Source organism: Vigna unguiculata, chromosome 2 (assembly GCF_037176805.1).
Source record: "Vigna unguiculata cultivar grain cowpea cultivar isolate G323 ecotype 2 chromosome 2, ASM3717680v1, whole genome shotgun sequence".
In the NCBI taxonomy this organism is placed as follows: domain Eukaryota; kingdom Viridiplantae; phylum Streptophyta; class Magnoliopsida; order Fabales; family Fabaceae; genus Vigna; species Vigna unguiculata.
In genome coordinates this window covers 30,512,738-30,529,408 of record NC_140793.1, presented here as the reverse complement: position 1 = coordinate 30,529,408, position 16,671 = coordinate 30,512,738, and the positions used below count along the sequence as shown (strand labels likewise).

Genomic DNA, 16,671 nt, shown 5'->3' with positions numbered 1-16,671 from the left:
ATAATAATTAATCATAACAATATGAAATCGAAATATCAGAATTATTTCTTAGATATAATTTAGAGTTGTACGTGGATAAACAAAAATATAATTATCACTCTTGTTGAATTAGGAAGATAACAAAAAGAAAAAAAAAACACACACACACATCACATATTGGTTGGTTCAAGATTTGAGAATTGAACATTGTTTATTTAAAAAACTACATGTTAATTGAAAAAATATCAGGAACTGAATATTAAATATAATAGTATAAAAAGATAAGATACTTTAATGTACCTTACTTCGAAACAAAACTTCCCTCCTTACACGAGCCAATGACATCAAAGGCAATAATTGCAATCACTAAAACCGCTACGAAATCGACCACAGTTTCATTAACAGAGTAATTGTTCCCTGCTACTCATCTTTAATTAATTATAAAATTACTAGTTAAAACATCTTAATGGAGTTCAATAATGAGTATTATTTTTATATTGTGATTCCACCCATGATATATATATATATATATATATATATATATATATATATATATATATATATATATATATATATATATATATATAATATTTTAATATTTTATGAGTAACTAATTATAAAATGAAAAAATAATACAATTTAAAATATACAATTTCTTAAAAATAATATTAAAATTTTTATATAACCATTATTTTAAAAAATAAATTTTTAAAATTATTTTAAAATAAAAATTTATTCACTTTGTATCTTATTAAATAAATAATAATTATTGATTAAAGGATAAAATTATATAACTAAAATATCAGACTAGATGAATTTTACCACATAATCTATCCTGTATAGATTTACAAGCTAAAATAAAGATTCTTCTTGTTATTTTCTAATTAAATAATTCACTATTTGTTCTAGATTAAAATCATTTCAATATTCGAAAAGTATATCATTTCTCTACATCAACAAAAATAACTGCATATTCCCCATCAAAAGATAACTGAACAGAAATTTCTTTATATTTTACTTTTCTAAAATTATTTCCTTACATATAAAAATACAAATATACAAGAACAGAAACTGTGCATTTTTATTTCATTTATATTTTTTCAACAACTTTATCTTTACTTTTACAATACTTTAATAAGTTTTTTTTTTATGTAAACCGTTTTGTATACTTTATGACAATTGTTTTAATAACAATTAACCTGTGTGTCTTCAGCATGATAAAAAAATCCATTTATTTTCAATAATTTTCTAAAGTAACGACGAAGAAATGGTAAAAGATAAATTTATCTAAATTATTTAATATCTAGATTTTAAAAATAGCACGGAACAAAAATAAATAAAAAAAAAAGTATTTTACCCAATTTAAAATATTTGTCAAGTAACACGTTCAACACTATCCCATTTTTGTCTCGTTGTACGAACAATAAGTTAATTAAGCAACGATAATTACGGATAAAGCCTGAATCCTCCACGAATCATGATGAAGAAACCTACGGCTGAGATTGCGTGTGGGCAGTGTGGACCCAAGTACTCTGAAAAAGGAAGATGCCTTCGAATATTCCTAGTGGCCGCGAAACTGCAACATGCTCGCGTTGCTTTCAATTTATATTTTCAATTTGATTTATAATTTATAATTTTCCAATCCCTTATTTTCTCTTTCCTAACACTCTTTATTTCTGTTTTTTTATCCATAATCAAATAATTAAGTTCTGTTTGTTCCTTATCTCGCACCCCTTATAATGCCTTCCCTCATTCTGCACCATCACAATCGATTTTTCTTATCCATTCTCTAATTTTTTCTTCTTCCACTCCGTTTTTCTCTCTTTCTCTATAAACCAAACATGTGCGCGCCCATATCAGAACTCGAACAGGAAGAACTGCTCGAAAAACTAGAGGTTTTCAAGATCAAAGGCCGTGACAAGCATGGCCGCAAGATCCTTCGCATTATCGGAAAATTCTTCCCAGGTCAATTCAGTTCCTGATTTTTCTCGCACCTTTTGTTTTATGGAAATTTCAATTGTGACTCACAGGATTGTTATGATTTTTGTTTCAGCGCGGTTGATCACTGTTGAGGTGCTGAAGAAGTACCTGGAAGAGAGGGTTTTTCCAAAGTTAGGGAAGAGAAAATTTGCCGTGCTCTACGTGCACACCGACGTGCAGAGAAGCGAGAATCTGCCCGGAATATCCGCTCTCCGGTCGATCTACGACGCGATTCCGACCAACGTGAAGGAGAATCTCGAAGCTTTCTATTTTATTCACCCGGGCTTACAGGCCCGTCTTTTCCTTGCCACCTTGGGCCGCTTCCTCTTCAACGCTGGGTATGTCTGGTGTTATCTTAATTATTCGTTATTAATTTTACTTTTGTTTAAATTATACATAGATCCATTCTCATCTTTCAATAATACTTCACACATGCATCATGCATCTCTCACAATTTTTAATTCATTACCCAGTTTCTTCATTTTTTTCTCAATCAAAAATCCTGGTACCATGCAACTACTAGTTTTTTTGGTAGAAAAATAAAAACAAAATTTTCTGTATGTTGATTTTTTTTTATTAGATTATAATGAAAGAAAATATAAAACTGAAAAGAATTCTTCAGTCTCTTTCTATTTAATTGGATATTTTAATTTTATTTTCTGTAAATACGATTTCTTTTTCGCTTGTCAAATCTTTGAAAGATCTCTTGAATTATTGATTCTATCTTTTTCTTTTTCTCTGCATTATTTAACATTTTAAAAGAATTTTTTGAATTGAAGTTTAAAGTTTAAAATATAATAAAATAGGAAAAGTAGGTTTAACTATGCAATTGGAAACAGTAACTATAATCAATAAATTGCTATTGTAGTGTCTGTTATTAATTGGATGAGTTTCATTAGTGTGCGTGAATGTGAGGTTTCATTATTGTAATGATGCTGATATTGCGGGTTTTGATTGTGTGTGATAGGCTGTATGGAAAGTTGAAGTACATTAGCAGGGTTGATTTTCTGTGGGAGCACGTGAGGAGGAACGAGATAGAGATTCCAGAATTTGTGTTTGATCATGACGAGGATCTGGAATACCGTCCGATGATGGATTACGGGTTAGAGAGTGATCACGCTAGATTGTACGGTGGTGCTCCCACAATGGATTCACCAGTCACCACCTATTCCATGAGGTGCATCTCATAGGATTCTTCCAGGAGATTGAACAACCCGTGGTGTCTTGTTTTGTGTGTTAGGTAGACTGGGCCTGGCTGTTAGTTAAATAGGCCCATAGCTACGTGGATGTTGATATTGTGTAGAAAAAAAAAAGGAAAAAGAAAAAATGAAAAGAATAGTGGTTTTTTAGGTTTTGCTAATGTGGTAATACTTATCCAATAGCATTTTCAGTTTTGGTTGGATGATTCAGATCAATGATATTAAAAGGAATTCCACCGACTAATTTTGGTTTTTCTCTTTCACATTCTCCCATTCATTTCTTTTGGTCCAATTGAAGCTTCTCAATCTCACCAAAATCTATCCACTATAAACTATACTACATATATTTTAAATTAAATAAAACAAACCGGTGTATCGTGATTCGCGTTTTTATATTATTGATTATGTTGACAACACACATATTTACAAGCTAAAAAAAGTTATTTATGAGAAATAAATATTTTCTTTAAAAGAGACCATATTAGGACTAAAGTATTAAATAAGTAAATAAGACAAATCACATCCGGTGTTGGAGTCAGTCTTGTGGGAATTAATTATCATCTTTCTTTAGATTATGCAGGGTCAAAAACTGATAAAAGTAGATAAAGTGCAGGGTCAAAAACTAATAAAAGTAGATAAAATGCAGGGTCAAAGAGCTATAAATTAAGGAGATCAAAGAAAACACGGGATAAGTGAAAAATGAAAAAATAAATACAAGACTTTGAGGAATTATTTTTAGAATGTATATTTACAAATAATTAGTTTGAAGTGGTAACTATGTCAAATCGAAGATGTAATAGATTTTAATAAATTTGAAAGTTTAAGTATTATTTTTAAGAAGTTTATGAAACAATTCACAACAATTATATTTATAGCTTCACAACAATTTTTTTTTGTAAGAATTAAGTTTTATGATCCGAGCAACAAAATTAAACAATACTCTTCTAATTCTTATATTAGTGTCTACATGCACAATCAATTATTTATCTAGTCTAGGTTCGATCCTACGATGACAAAACGATTCAAACAGTTTATTTCTAGAAAATTAGATGATATGGTGAGGTAAAAATTGACAGAAAATCAGAACTTGGTTGTAGCTACTATTATGTGTTAAGTATTTTAGTTGGATGTGATGTTGAGTATTATTTGAAATGTCTTATTTTGTTAAATTTCATTTATATATCATTATTTATGGTTAACTTACACCTATTTGTTTGTTATTATAACATGTGTTATACGAGAGCAATGAATTTTTTGAACTACGATATCACTTACTCCTATTTGTTTGTTACTATGACGTGTGTTATACGAGAGCAATGAAATTTTTGAACTACGATATCACTTACTCCTCGCGTATAACACGCATATCATACTATCATCGTACACACACAACAAACAAAAACAAATAAATAGGGATAAATTCACAAAAAGTTAAGAATATATTACAACCAACCTCATGATATATATTACATATTTTTCTCCTCTCTCCCAAAGATGGTTTTTTCTCCCAAAGAGAATTTTTTTTTCCACAAAAGGGTTTCTTTTATGAAGGATTGTTCCTTTCACCTCTCCTAGGCTCCTTATTTATAAATTTTTCAAATTGAACTGAGCCTACACCTTTGTACTTGATTTTATGTTGAGATATATTAAATATATGTCTGTTAATCTTTTGAAGCTCACTATCTTTAAGATATTCTTTAAATATTTGATCGGGTAATTGAAATAATCAACTTTATGAATGATTTTTTTAATATTTTTGTAATAATCAATTCTATTGATTTTGTTCTAAAATTTTCACTTATTTTCAAAATATGAATCAAATGTTTATCTTTTTAAAATTTATTAAATAAAATTTAAAATATATGAAAAGATAATAATAAAATAACAATAAAAATTAGAAAAAAATGATAAATTATTAATTAAAAGGTAGAAAGAAAAAACTCGGCTAGTGACGTACTTAATTCAGTGGTTGAGCTTCTAAATTAATTTTCTACTAGCAAGCTTGAAGAGGAAAATAAATATCAACTAGCTTATTTAATATTAGAAAAGCCAAAGAAAAAAATTATTGAATTGAAACAGACCAAACAGTTAACAGTAAAAATAAATTAATTTCGTGCTTTTTATTTATTTTAGAATGAACAACAGTTTGAATAAAAAGAACCTTTTAACCCAATGTACAGTAATTAAACAGTGAAGATTTAACCAAGAAAAGGGAGAAAAACAAACTAGTATTGAGTCAATTCTTCCATCTCTTAGATACATGCTAATAGTATAAAGCAACACCTTTTGAAATTCACCAAGTTCTACTAAAAATAAAATAAAAAATGATAAAAGAAAGTTGAATGTGCCAATGGCATCTTTACCAGAAATTAGGCTCTGGTACTTATTTGGATTTTACAAATGTAACTTTTGGGCCACTAATTTGTCTTACATTACTCTTCAAAAATATTATTAATATTATGTAACAAACCTCACCTCAAATAGAAACCACGTGTTTTAAATCAATAATAAACACACAACTCTGTTAAAGGATTCTTTTAGAGAAAAAAAAAAACTACTGAAAAGTTGTTATTTAAGAATATGAATATTTTAAGATTTATTATTATTATTATATAGAGATTGTCATATTTGGTGCAGAGTCACGTATAATGAATTATTTTACACTTTTAACTATTTTAAACATAACTTGCCAATTTCACTCAAATAGTAACAATAACTATTTTTAAGCAGGTGATCCAAATTTGAATGTGATGTTATTTTGAAACACGTTCCCAATCGGTATAAACAAATCGTAAAAATCTATAACAATATCATAAAAATCTATAACAATATATAGATCATAGATCGTTCACATTTTATTTTTTCAGTTTTATTTTTAATTATGTTTTTAAAAATTAATTATTTTAAAAATAATTTATTTTTTTCTGTTATTCTAAAAACTTCTTTTATTTTTAACTGAATTTTTTTATTTTTAATTATTATTCTAAAAATTTATTTTATTTTTAATAATTATTTTATTTAACAACTATTTTAAAAATTAATTATATATTTTAAGTAAATATTATTAATTTTAACTCAAATTTCTATAAAAATTTAAAAATACAAACACATAACACTACTGCACCTATGTTTTCAATAGTTTTATATTGTTTAAATTTTTGGATTTTTTTCTAAATCGACTGTATTCTTTAATATAATAACTGTAATTTTATTCATTAAACATGCGAGAGAAACTATTGCTTAGCCATCAATAGTGCATTTACAAACTAATTGACAAGAAAACAAATTAATATGTAATTATTTACATAAAAGAGTATAAACAGATTTTAGTAAAACAAATTTATTTAGCTAACTTATTTATTGGGTAAAAATACTTTAAACTGGTTTCTATTATTTTTTACGTTATATTACGAAGTGCAACATAATTACTTTCTTCTTTAACATTCTTCTTCAGTCTTCTGACGTTGAAGAATCGTTGTGATCCAGATTAACTGTCCTCGATAAATTCCTTGAATTAATAACAAATTGGTTGCAAATTTTTTCGTTGCGTAATAATGACAACAACTAACAGTCTCACCCAGATTTCGCTTTGGCCCTAGAGCGCGCTAAGTTACACCAAGGATGCGCGATGCGCACCCTCCCTTTATCGTCTCTTCTTCTTCAGAGTTGGCTTAGTTAAAGTAGCATACGCTTCTTATAAATTCCAATCGTCATCACTCCCAACACCTTTCGCTCTCTCCCACTCTCACTTGTCGTTTTCTCGGGAAAGCTCGATTCAGTGAGAAAATTGATTTTCCCGGAAACACACTCGCGAATCTTCGATGTCGATCGTTTGCTCGATTGCTTCCGCGGTTTCGCTTTAATTCATGACGATCGCCAGGATGTGCTCCCCTATGCGTACGTGGGAACGACCGATAGATCGTTGCTTCCGAACTTTTCCATGTCTCGCCGATCCTGGTAGCTCTCTCTGGTTCATGAGAAAGCAACGCTGAATTTTAATTTATGTTGATTTTGAACTTTAATGTGTGTTCTATCGGAATTTAATTTCGTTTTCCTGGAAATGTTTTTGTGGTAGCTTAATTGTTTCCTCATTGTAAATGTCTGTTGCTGAATTTAAGGTCGAAGGTCTTCGTTGTGCTTGAAGTTGGCCTTGGTGACGATTCACATCATTTATGCTGGCGTGCTCTTCTTGTTTGACGGGGATTTGATAGAAAGCACTAAGACGGAACCGTGGTGAGTTGTTCTCCCTAGTATTGTTTTGTCTTTTTGTGATATAAATTGAAGTTGCATTTTCTGCGTTGTGTATTATGCACGATTAATTCACTATACAAGTCAGTGTTTCCTAGCAGTTTTGGATTGTTGCGGCAGTGTTTCTGATTTTCATTTTTTTTACTTGCTTTTTCTGTCAGGTACACTGCTTTATACTTACTGCTGTTCGTTGTTACTTTAATTCAATACTTTGCCACCTCAATTTCTTCTCCAGGGTAATAAAACATTTGCTTACCTGTGATGAACTGAATAATGAGTGTTATCAGGAATTGAAGTATTTTCGCTTGTATGTCTACCTGATGGGATTTGATTTCCTTTGCTAATTTTCTGTGCGCAGCTACGTTGTTGATGCCATGATGTCTGTTCACGATAGAAATGTAGCGTACAAAAAGACACCAGATACATCCAGGTAGGCAGCCCTACTTTCCTGTATAAAATTTATTGTTAGGAAAAGGGATTTAATAAGATGTGAAGCAAACTTATCTTTCTGGTCTCGCCTAACTATTTTTCAATTTTATATTGCTTAAGCAAAGTCAATCAGCTTCAAGCAGAAATGGTAGTTTCGTTGTTTCCATGGAGGGAAATCTATTAGGAAGAAATCTTTCAGGAAGCAGTAAAACAGCTTGGTCAAAGTTAGTGGCGGACTTGTATCCTTTGGGATCATCAATCAGGTAGATAGGACCGTTGTCACTGCTGGTTAAATTTTCATAAACTGTTATTTATGGCTTACTTCTCATTGCAGAACATGGACATGCACCTATTGCAATGCGGAGCAGGTATTTCAAATGACATTCTAATACTCTATAATCTGTATTATATTTTTGTGTATGCTATTTCATATTGTATTGCTTCTTCTGTTCATCTTTTAGGTGATGGTTTTGCATTCAGTTGATGGTTTTAGTTGTCCACTTTCATTTTGTACAGCATCATGAGAATTCACTGTAAGGATGTGAGAAACCAAGTGTTGACGCTGCCATGTCTTGAAGCATCTTTTTTAGTAATTAAGTACAATTTTAATAATGTTGTCAGGCTTTCCCAGATGCTACTCTACATCTTGTTTCTGTGAAAAGCGTTTTTTGGGTTTTTGGTTGGTAGACATTTGTGATCTGAATTTTGCTTGCCTTGTGGCAGAAAGAAGTCAGCATGATGCGAATGCTTTTTTTTTTTTTTTATTGGTTCATGACAAAAAAAGTAATTTATGCTCAGTATAAATGCTGGAATATATTTTTTCACTCTGGATTTGATGCCTGTTTTTGAAGCACGAGAAAAGAATATTTCTACGGATAATGAAAAGATAGGTTGAGCTACACTTTATAAACTACTTTTTCCTCGTGTTATATACATGAATTTTAACGTTTTTAGCACGTTAGGAGTTCCTTCTATGCACAATGACTTTCAGGCTCTAATAGTTTAACATCTAGATTTTGATGGTCAATTATTTTCTTGGTGACCATTATGCAGCCTCCACGAGCGAAGCATTGTCATGATTGTGACAAGTGTGTTCTTCAATTTGATCATCATTGTGTTTGGCTTGGTAACTGCATTGGACAGGGCAATCACTGTAAATTTTGGTGAGTTATTATATTGGATGTGAAATTCATAATTTACATTTGCCAAGATTTTTTATGTTAGACTTTATCTAAGCTATCCGTTTTATAGATGAAAAAATTCATAATGGATTTGTTTGCTTGATGATATTATTTCATTTGTAATTAGTCTTGATATTCATACGAAGGATCAGTGGCCTGGAAATTCAATCATTGCTAATCAACAGTGGAATGCCATTTTTGTTTGTTTCATTATGATGACATTGTACAAGACTTTTAGTTTCAATGTGCACTCAGTCTTCTTTTTTCAATATTATTTAAAGGGCAAGGGATGAGTGGATAAAGCCAGAAACATATTTAGAAACTTAATTAGTTTGTTATTTTTACGTTATATATTTACTTTTTCTTCATATCTACTGTTATTTTTACATTTAGTCATATGTCCTACTAAGGACTATGTGAATTTAATAATTATAGATGGCTTTAAGTAAATTATTGATAGTTTTAAACTTTTTTTTTCTCTCACTTTATGTAGAGAAGCGATATTAAGTGAGAATTGTTCTGACTTAAGAGAACAATAAATCATGACCATACAATTGTACACAGATGGCTAAGACTAAGATAATACCCAACTGAGCTAGGGTCCCTTGATATTGTATGATCATGATTCGTTTTTCAAATGAGAACAATTCTCATTGGACATGCTTCTATATATATGTTTGTGTAAGTACTGTAGTTTACTATGGTTGGATACTTGTCGTGTGAAATTTGTGAATGGGATTATTTTTATGGTTTATTTAAGGAAGTGCTATGTATACATCTTTGTGAAGATTTTGCTATGTTTTCCTTGTAATCAATAATATGTCAGCATTGTTCAAGGTACTTATTTTATTATTTTGTATATATCTTAGTTTAACTATATTTCTCTCACTATGATTCTTTTTTTCATCCTGTCTAAACACACTTAGGTGGTACCTTTTTGAAGAGACAGCTTTGTGCCTTTGGACTGGTGTCTTGTATATTTCATACCTGAAAGCTCACATCACGAGGGTTTGGTATGATATCTTGATTATTGAAGCTCCCAGATTTCTAAAATCTTCATTTGCAAAATCCTCCCTTGGGGAAAGTTACGCACATGAATATTTGGGTGGGGGTGAGGGTTTTACTAGCTTGTGTATGCCAATAATTATACTTTTATGCCAAAGATCACCCTGTCTAGTATTAGGTGACTCTTGACATAAAGTTAAGGCTAATTGTTCAATTTACACTTTAAATTTATCTTGAGGTCTTCCATAACGAAAGGAAAAGAATCCAATGCTCTTTTTTTCTTTATTTCTGTACTCTGACATTAGGTCGTTACTTTTTTATGCTCTCAGGTGGCAGGGTGCAATCTTGATACTACTCTTGATCACTCTGTCAGTTTGTCTCATCTTTCTTCTCCTCCTACTGCTTTTTCATAGGTAACTTCTGTATGTAGCATAAGATTTCTTTTTATATAGGCCTTTCTTCTGTTCCTTGTTGTAAGTTTTGTTTGTCGAGAGCGTTGTTCAATGTCAGAATACTAGCTTTACTACTTATTTAATTTTATGTATCTGAAACATCAAATACTAACTGGAGATTTCATTATGACAAATATTTCCTGTAATAACTTAAACTTAAATCTAATACTCCTGATCTCAGAACCCCTTTTATGATATTTACTTTAATAAAGAATGCATAGCGAAATTTCTTAGTGGTTTGTATTCGGTGAGTTTGCTACTATATTTTCATTTCGCATCTAATCTAATCTTAGCAGCTCTGTTTTGCCAATATAACCATACGTAAAATGAAATCTTGAACTTGTTCTTCATCTTTTACTCTCTGGCCCTTTCTCTCCTTTACGTTGAATGTATAGTTGAGTATTCTATTCAGAATGACAGCTGTTTTGTCTTTTCCGCAGTTATCTTATTTTAACCAATCAGACTACCTTTGAACTTGTAAGGAGAAGACGGATTCACTATCTCAGGTTAGATAACTTATTTTCCTGATGCTTTTGTATGATTTCATATTTCAACCTTACATCAACAAATAAAACATTTTGCTAGAATATGATTCTTCTTTTGGGTTCAATTTATTAGCAACGTATATATATGTGTGTGCGTGTGTTTTTGTTTGTATCAGCATCAGTAACATGTATACGTTGGTGTTAAATGGTTAAACACTGATTTTGGGAATCTTTTTTACTTGCCAACTATGTTTCTGGGATATCTATGATAAACGCATCCAATTAATCTTTCAGGGGAATTCCGGAAAGAGTGCATCCATTCAGTGGAGGAGTTCGAAAAAATTTATACTACTTCTGCTGTGCAAGGAGCTCCGTATACAGATTCGAACCAATGCCTACCACTCAAGAAATAGAGGAAAAATCAAGGCCGTACACATGCTCAGATGTTTTAACATGTCGATGTTGCTAATGGTTTTTGTATAAGTAATAGTCTTTTCGTCCAACAGTTTAATTGGGAAAACTCAGAAGTATGTCGATGCGCGTAGATGCATAGGTGTTATCTTTGGGCAGTTTGCTTTATGATTTATCTTCTGCTATTCATTCTTTGTCTAATTTTTGGAGGTAGAGTTCCAAGTTTGATGTACAGTTGCAGTGGTAGTGTGCTGTTTGTCTTTACTTGTTAGTTTTTAGGCCTGGATACCTAGCTATTATGAAACTGACTATTGCTGTTGCCGTTGAACATCAGAGAAAATACACTATTCATTCATCTTAGTTGCATGCACAGAGTGTGCGGCATCCTCCATTTCATGGTGGGCGTTGGCTTCCCTCAACCTCAACACATGTTTAATACTCTTGAGTTCTGTTACTTTTACCCCCCAAATACCTAGTTTTGACCTTATCTAGCCTCACCCATGGTTGCTAGAATTCGCAGCATGTTACACTATTATTACCTATTAGGAGGTACAAAGTCTTTAACACTTAACGCTCTTCTGGAGCATGTCCTGAAATATTTCAGGCATTTCCATTTCCAAATTTAATGGCACTGAATTGTTTGAGAACTAAATTACAAAACAGGTTTATCTGAACATTGAAAAAGTTTTAAATTAAACTTTTTCTTAGTTTGATGAATTCTTTTATCAAATTCAAACTGAACTGTGTCTTGAGCTGAATTAGACTGTTCTGAATTCGATCATATTCATCAATATTGGAAGGAAGATAACTTTTTTATTCCTTTTAAAAGAAAAATTAAATTTTATAGTTTGATTCATACGTGTTCTTAAACAGTTTAGTTAATTTTTGGATATAGAAACAGTTGTTTGATTTAGATTTTTTAGCAACGAAATTTAAGAAATGTTGATGAAATTATGTACTTCCCACTACAATAGTTAATATTATATGACAGCTTAAATCAGTTAAGTTTTTTCTCTCCTAAAATGTGAAAAAGGTCAAAATAGAGAAAATAGTTACCTAGCTGGCGTCTTTGTTTGTGTTATATTGTCTTTGGTCTATTTTCCTAACTAAACAGAGGTACTTGAGGACCGAAGTTTCAATTAATGAAAAATATTAAATTTACTATATTTTCTATTAAGACAAGGCTTTGTTAAATATTGTCAGTTATATAATAACAATATTTTACTTTTTTCTGTTATTGTGAAACTTGTCATGACTTTTCTTTCGATTATACACAGAAGCTGAATAGTACTGTAGTGTGGGGTTTAATTGATAAACTAAAAAGCTCTCCATAGTAAACATTCCCCAAGGTCTGAATAACACATTTATTGCTTTCTTAAACATTAAAAAAGCTTGATAAATTAATAAACTTATAATCAGAATGCTAAAAAATGTAATAGAACACACTGTATCAGTAATTCTGTAATTCCCTCAAGCTGATCGTGAAAAAAAAAGTCTAAATTTTTATGATTCTATTATTTTATTGAAGCAGTAAAACTTATGTCTAATTGAATCTTATTAGATTGGTTTGATGAAGTGAAATTTGTTTCGATTTGTATATTATAATTTAGTCTTGGTAAAATCTACAATATGCTCAAAGAGGTATAATTGTGCAACGAACGGTTATTAGTAAATTTTCAAAAATAGGGTCCCACATCTTGAAGAAAAAAAGGATACTTCAAAGGGGCAACGTCATACTTGGTCCAAGTTCTAACTTCTAAAGCGCTGATGGCGGCCAATAGTATCACATACGTGTTTATACACATTTGGTTCACATTGAATTTCTTGACTAGTTTGATAACAAGATAAATGATAAGATAGGAATAAAATAAACATAGTTTTTCTTATATGCTTGTTGTATTTAATGATAAGTATTGACTATTAATATTAAAGGTAGTAATAATAGTAAACATAATCAAATAACATTTATTTATTTATTTATCATGATGATTATAATAATGTTGTTGTTGTAGTGTACAATAGTAGAAATAAAGTGATGAAAACATATTAGAAGTGGTGATAAAAGTTTTGACTAAAATTAGTATAATTAACAGTGATTTGTTAACCCCTATAAAAATAATAAAAGTAGCAATGACAAGTACATAAATGATGATATTAATGATAATTGGAGTAATATCAATTGTAATAGAAGTGAAATGATTAAATAAGTTAAATGATAAAGAGTAAGATCAATTTAATAAACTATTTTATCATCTTCTAATATATTTTTGTCACTATATAAAATAAATTATACTCTTATGACATCATAAAATAAGGTAATATAATAATATAATTTTGGGAGACCAAGTAATTGACTACAATGGATTCAATAAGTTCTTACCAATAACCACGCCCGCTGAATAGAAACATTAAACTAAAAGCCCATACAAAATGTGCACCCAAGAAAAAAAGACCATATGCAGATAATGAAGAACCATAAGACTGAATTACCTGGGATGCCTGCGCCCATAAGAAATCACGAAGCCACCCATTAATGGTAATGGAACTCTGCGCAAAATTTCCTCCTGTGATATGAGTTACTATCCCTTGATCACTTATACTACCCCAAACATCTGACTGCATTTTCCAACTGAAATGGAATATAACTACGGAAATTGAATTGTACATCCAAAATAGTCCTAAGAAGACATGATCCCAAGCGGATACTTGGCATGTCCCCCCTCTTCCAGGTCCATCACAAGGGAAACGAAAACCTAGATTTGCTTTATCCGGTATCAATCGTGAACTACGAGCAAATAGAACACCCTTTAAGAGTATCAATACTGTTACATGAATTGTAAATGCATGAATATGATGGACCAAAAAATCCGCAGTTCCTAAAGGAATAGGTAACAAAGCAACTTTACCGCCCACTGCTACTAAATTTTCACCTCCCCAAGTCAAACTGGTACTTGTTGCTGCACCTGGGGCTGTTGTGCCAGGTGCTAAAGCGTGGGTATTTTGTATCCATTGAGCAAAGATCGGCTGTAATTGTATAGCAGTATCTGAAAACATATCTTGAGGGCGCCCTAATGCGCTCATGGTATCATTATGAATATACAAACCAAAACTGTGAAAACCTAAAAAGATACATACCCAGTTAAGATGTGATATGATTGAATCACGATGTCTAAGGACACGATCTAATAGATCGTTGTATCGAATAGTCGGATCATAATCTCTTACCATAAAAATCGCTGCATGCGCAGCAGCACCGACTATGAGAAATCCACCAATCCACATGTGATGTGTAAACAATGACAGTTGTGTACCATAGTCAGTAGCTAGGTATGGATAAGGAGGCATAGAATACATATGGTGAGCTACAACAATGGTCAAAGAGCCTAACATAGCTAGATTAATAGATAATTGAGCATGCCATGACGTTGTTAGAATCTCATATATACCTTTATGACCCTGGCCTGTAAATGGACCTTTATGTGCCTCTAAAATGTCTTTTATATTGTGACCAATACCCCAGTTGGTCCTATACATGTGACCCGCTATCAAGAAAAGAATTGCAATAGCTAAATGATGGTGTATAATATCGGTCAGCCATAAACCTCCAGTTACTGGATCTAATCCTCCACGAAAAGTAAGAAATTCTCCGTATTTTGACCAATTCAAGGTAAAAAATGGGGTTGCTCCCTCGGAAAAACTCGGATAAAGTTGAGCCAAAAGATCCCGATTTAGGATAAATTCATGAGGAAGTGGTATCTCTTTGGGATCTACTGCAGCATTTAGAAATTGGTTAATCGGTAAAGATACATGTATTTGATGTCCTGCCCAAGAAAGAGACCCCAACCCTAGGAGCCCTGTCAAATGGTGATTCAACATAGATTCTACATCTTGGAACCAAGCCAATTTTGGAGCAGCTTTGTGATAATGAAACCAACCAGCAAAAAGCATTAAGGCTGCAAAGACCAATGCACCAATTGCAGTACAATAGAGTTGTAATTCATTAGTTATTCCAGATGCTCTCCAAATCTGAAAAAAACCAGAGGTTATTTGTATTCCTCGGAACCCCCCCCCTACATCACCATTCAATATTTCTTGACCCACTATTGGCCAAACCACCTGAGCACTAGGCCTAATGTGAGTAGGATCACTTAACCATGCCTCATAATTGGAAAAACGAGCACCATGAAAATACATGCCACTCAGCCAAAGAAAGATGATAGAGAGTTGGCCGAAATGCGCACTAAAAACTTTTCGGGAAATCTCCTCTAAATCATTAGTATGGCTATCAAAATCATGAGCGTCAGCATGTAGGTTCCAGATCCAAGTAGTAGTATCTGGTCCCTTAGCTATTGTTCTTGAGAAATGACCAGGTTTTGCCCATTCCTCAAAAGAAGTTTTTATAGGATCCCTATCTACCAAAATTTTAACTTCTGGTTCCGGTGAACGAATAATCATTGAGTCCTCCTCTTTCCAGACAACACATACAAAGAGACCTGCCAACATAAAACAGAATTAGTGAACTTATTAGAGATGTTTCTATTGAGTTTTGTTCTCTCCTATCTCTCATGTATTGGATATCTTAGTAAATTTCATTTCTTTAGTTTTTCACTAGAACAATTATGATCTCGAAGTCAATTCGGGGCAAGTGTTCGAATCTATTATGACATAAGAGTGAGGCGCTCAACGGACCTATTTTAATCTTCTAAGACCTTTTTGGGAACTCTGAATGGAAGTTCAATAATTTTTCGTGCAGCCTAATCAAATGTATTCAGATTTTATTCTAATTCTATTCCTTAGATTTTATTTTTTTTTTTAGATAAAGTATAAGTATGTACTCTATTTCAAATTGAGCAGGCATTAGCATTCATTCTTAGGCAATATACCTATATTTTATTTCTTTTTTTGAAGGTCTCTTTTCTTAATTTGATTGAATATTAGTTTAAATAACAGAAAAAAGGAGAAAATTATCTACTGTATCCACATCTCGTTTATTTCTATGAAATACTAGACAAAATCGAACAAAATTAGAAGGGATATATTTAAATTATGTGATTGGTCGTTCCTATAGAAATGATTTTTGAATTTGATAGGGACAAGAAACAAGAATTTATAACAATATATATTTATCTATCTATATCTTTATATAGATAGATAAATAGATAAGAAAAAAAAGAAACAGAGTGTTCTTATTCAAAACGCCCTGTGATCTTCAACCAATTCTGTGCTGCAATATAATTACCGGGGGTGTATATATATATATATATATATTACTTAATTGTTTAGAATCAATTAATCAAATTAA

At 31.4% G+C, this 16,671-nt stretch overlaps 2 protein-coding genes across 3 annotated transcripts; both read left to right on the top strand.

Annotated features, from left to right (window-relative positions):
* Positions 1–1,657: 1,657 nt before the first annotated feature.
* Positions 1,658–3,402, top strand: LOC114166815 (SEC14 cytosolic factor family protein / phosphoglyceride transfer family protein). Its single transcript, XM_028051658.2, has 3 exons — positions 1,658–1,944; positions 2,033–2,297; positions 2,927–3,402. The coding sequence occupies exons 1-3, from the start codon at positions 1,821–1,823 to the stop codon at positions 3,147–3,149; spliced, it is 612 nt and encodes a 203-aa protein (XP_027907459.2). The 5' UTR covers positions 1,658–1,820; the 3' UTR covers positions 3,150–3,402.
* A 3,408-nt stretch (positions 3,403–6,810) lies between these two features.
* On the top strand, positions 6,811–11,735 carry LOC114173811 (DHHC-type zinc finger family protein). 2 transcript variants are annotated; one of them, XM_028058436.2, is made up of 11 exons: positions 6,817–7,115; positions 7,277–7,391; positions 7,568–7,642; positions 7,765–7,836; positions 7,961–8,098; positions 8,170–8,203; positions 8,889–8,998; positions 9,943–10,029; positions 10,351–10,434; positions 10,914–10,979; positions 11,253–11,735. In XM_028058436.2, the coding sequence occupies exons 1-11, from the start codon at positions 7,025–7,027 to the stop codon at positions 11,425–11,427; spliced, it is 1,047 nt and encodes a 348-aa protein (XP_027914237.2). In that variant the 5' UTR covers positions 6,817–7,024; the 3' UTR covers positions 11,428–11,735. The 2 variants fall into 2 exon arrangements, with proteins under 2 accessions (XP_027914238.2, XP_027914237.2); XM_028058437.2 differs by lacking the exon at positions 7,568–7,642 and having other exon boundaries at positions 6,811–7,115.
* Positions 11,736–16,671: the final 4,936 nt, after the last annotated feature.

Bases quoted from the DNA above. Each gene is read 5' to 3' on its own strand.
- LOC114166815 (XM_028051658.2), top strand. From the start codon at position 1,821: ATGTGCGCGCCCATATCAGAACTCGAACAGGAAGAACTGCTCGAAAAA. The intron at 1,945-2,032 runs GTCAATTCAGTT...TTTTTGTTTCAG, and splicing joins TATCGGAAAATTCTTCCCAG to CGCGGTTGATCACTGTTGAG. The intron at 2,298-2,926 runs GTATGTCTGGTG...TGTGTGTGATAG, and splicing joins CGCTTCCTCTTCAACGCTGG to GCTGTATGGAAAGTTGAAGT.
- LOC114173811 (XM_028058436.2), top strand. From the start codon at position 7,025: ATGACGATCGCCAGGATGTGCTCCCCTATGCGTACGTGGGAACGACCG. The intron at 7,392-7,567 runs GTGAGTTGTTCT...TTTTTCTGTCAG, and splicing joins AGCACTAAGACGGAACCGTG to GTACACTGCTTTATACTTAC. The intron at 10,435-10,913 runs GTAACTTCTGTA...TCTTTTCCGCAG, and splicing joins CTCCTACTGCTTTTTCATAG to TTATCTTATTTTAACCAATC.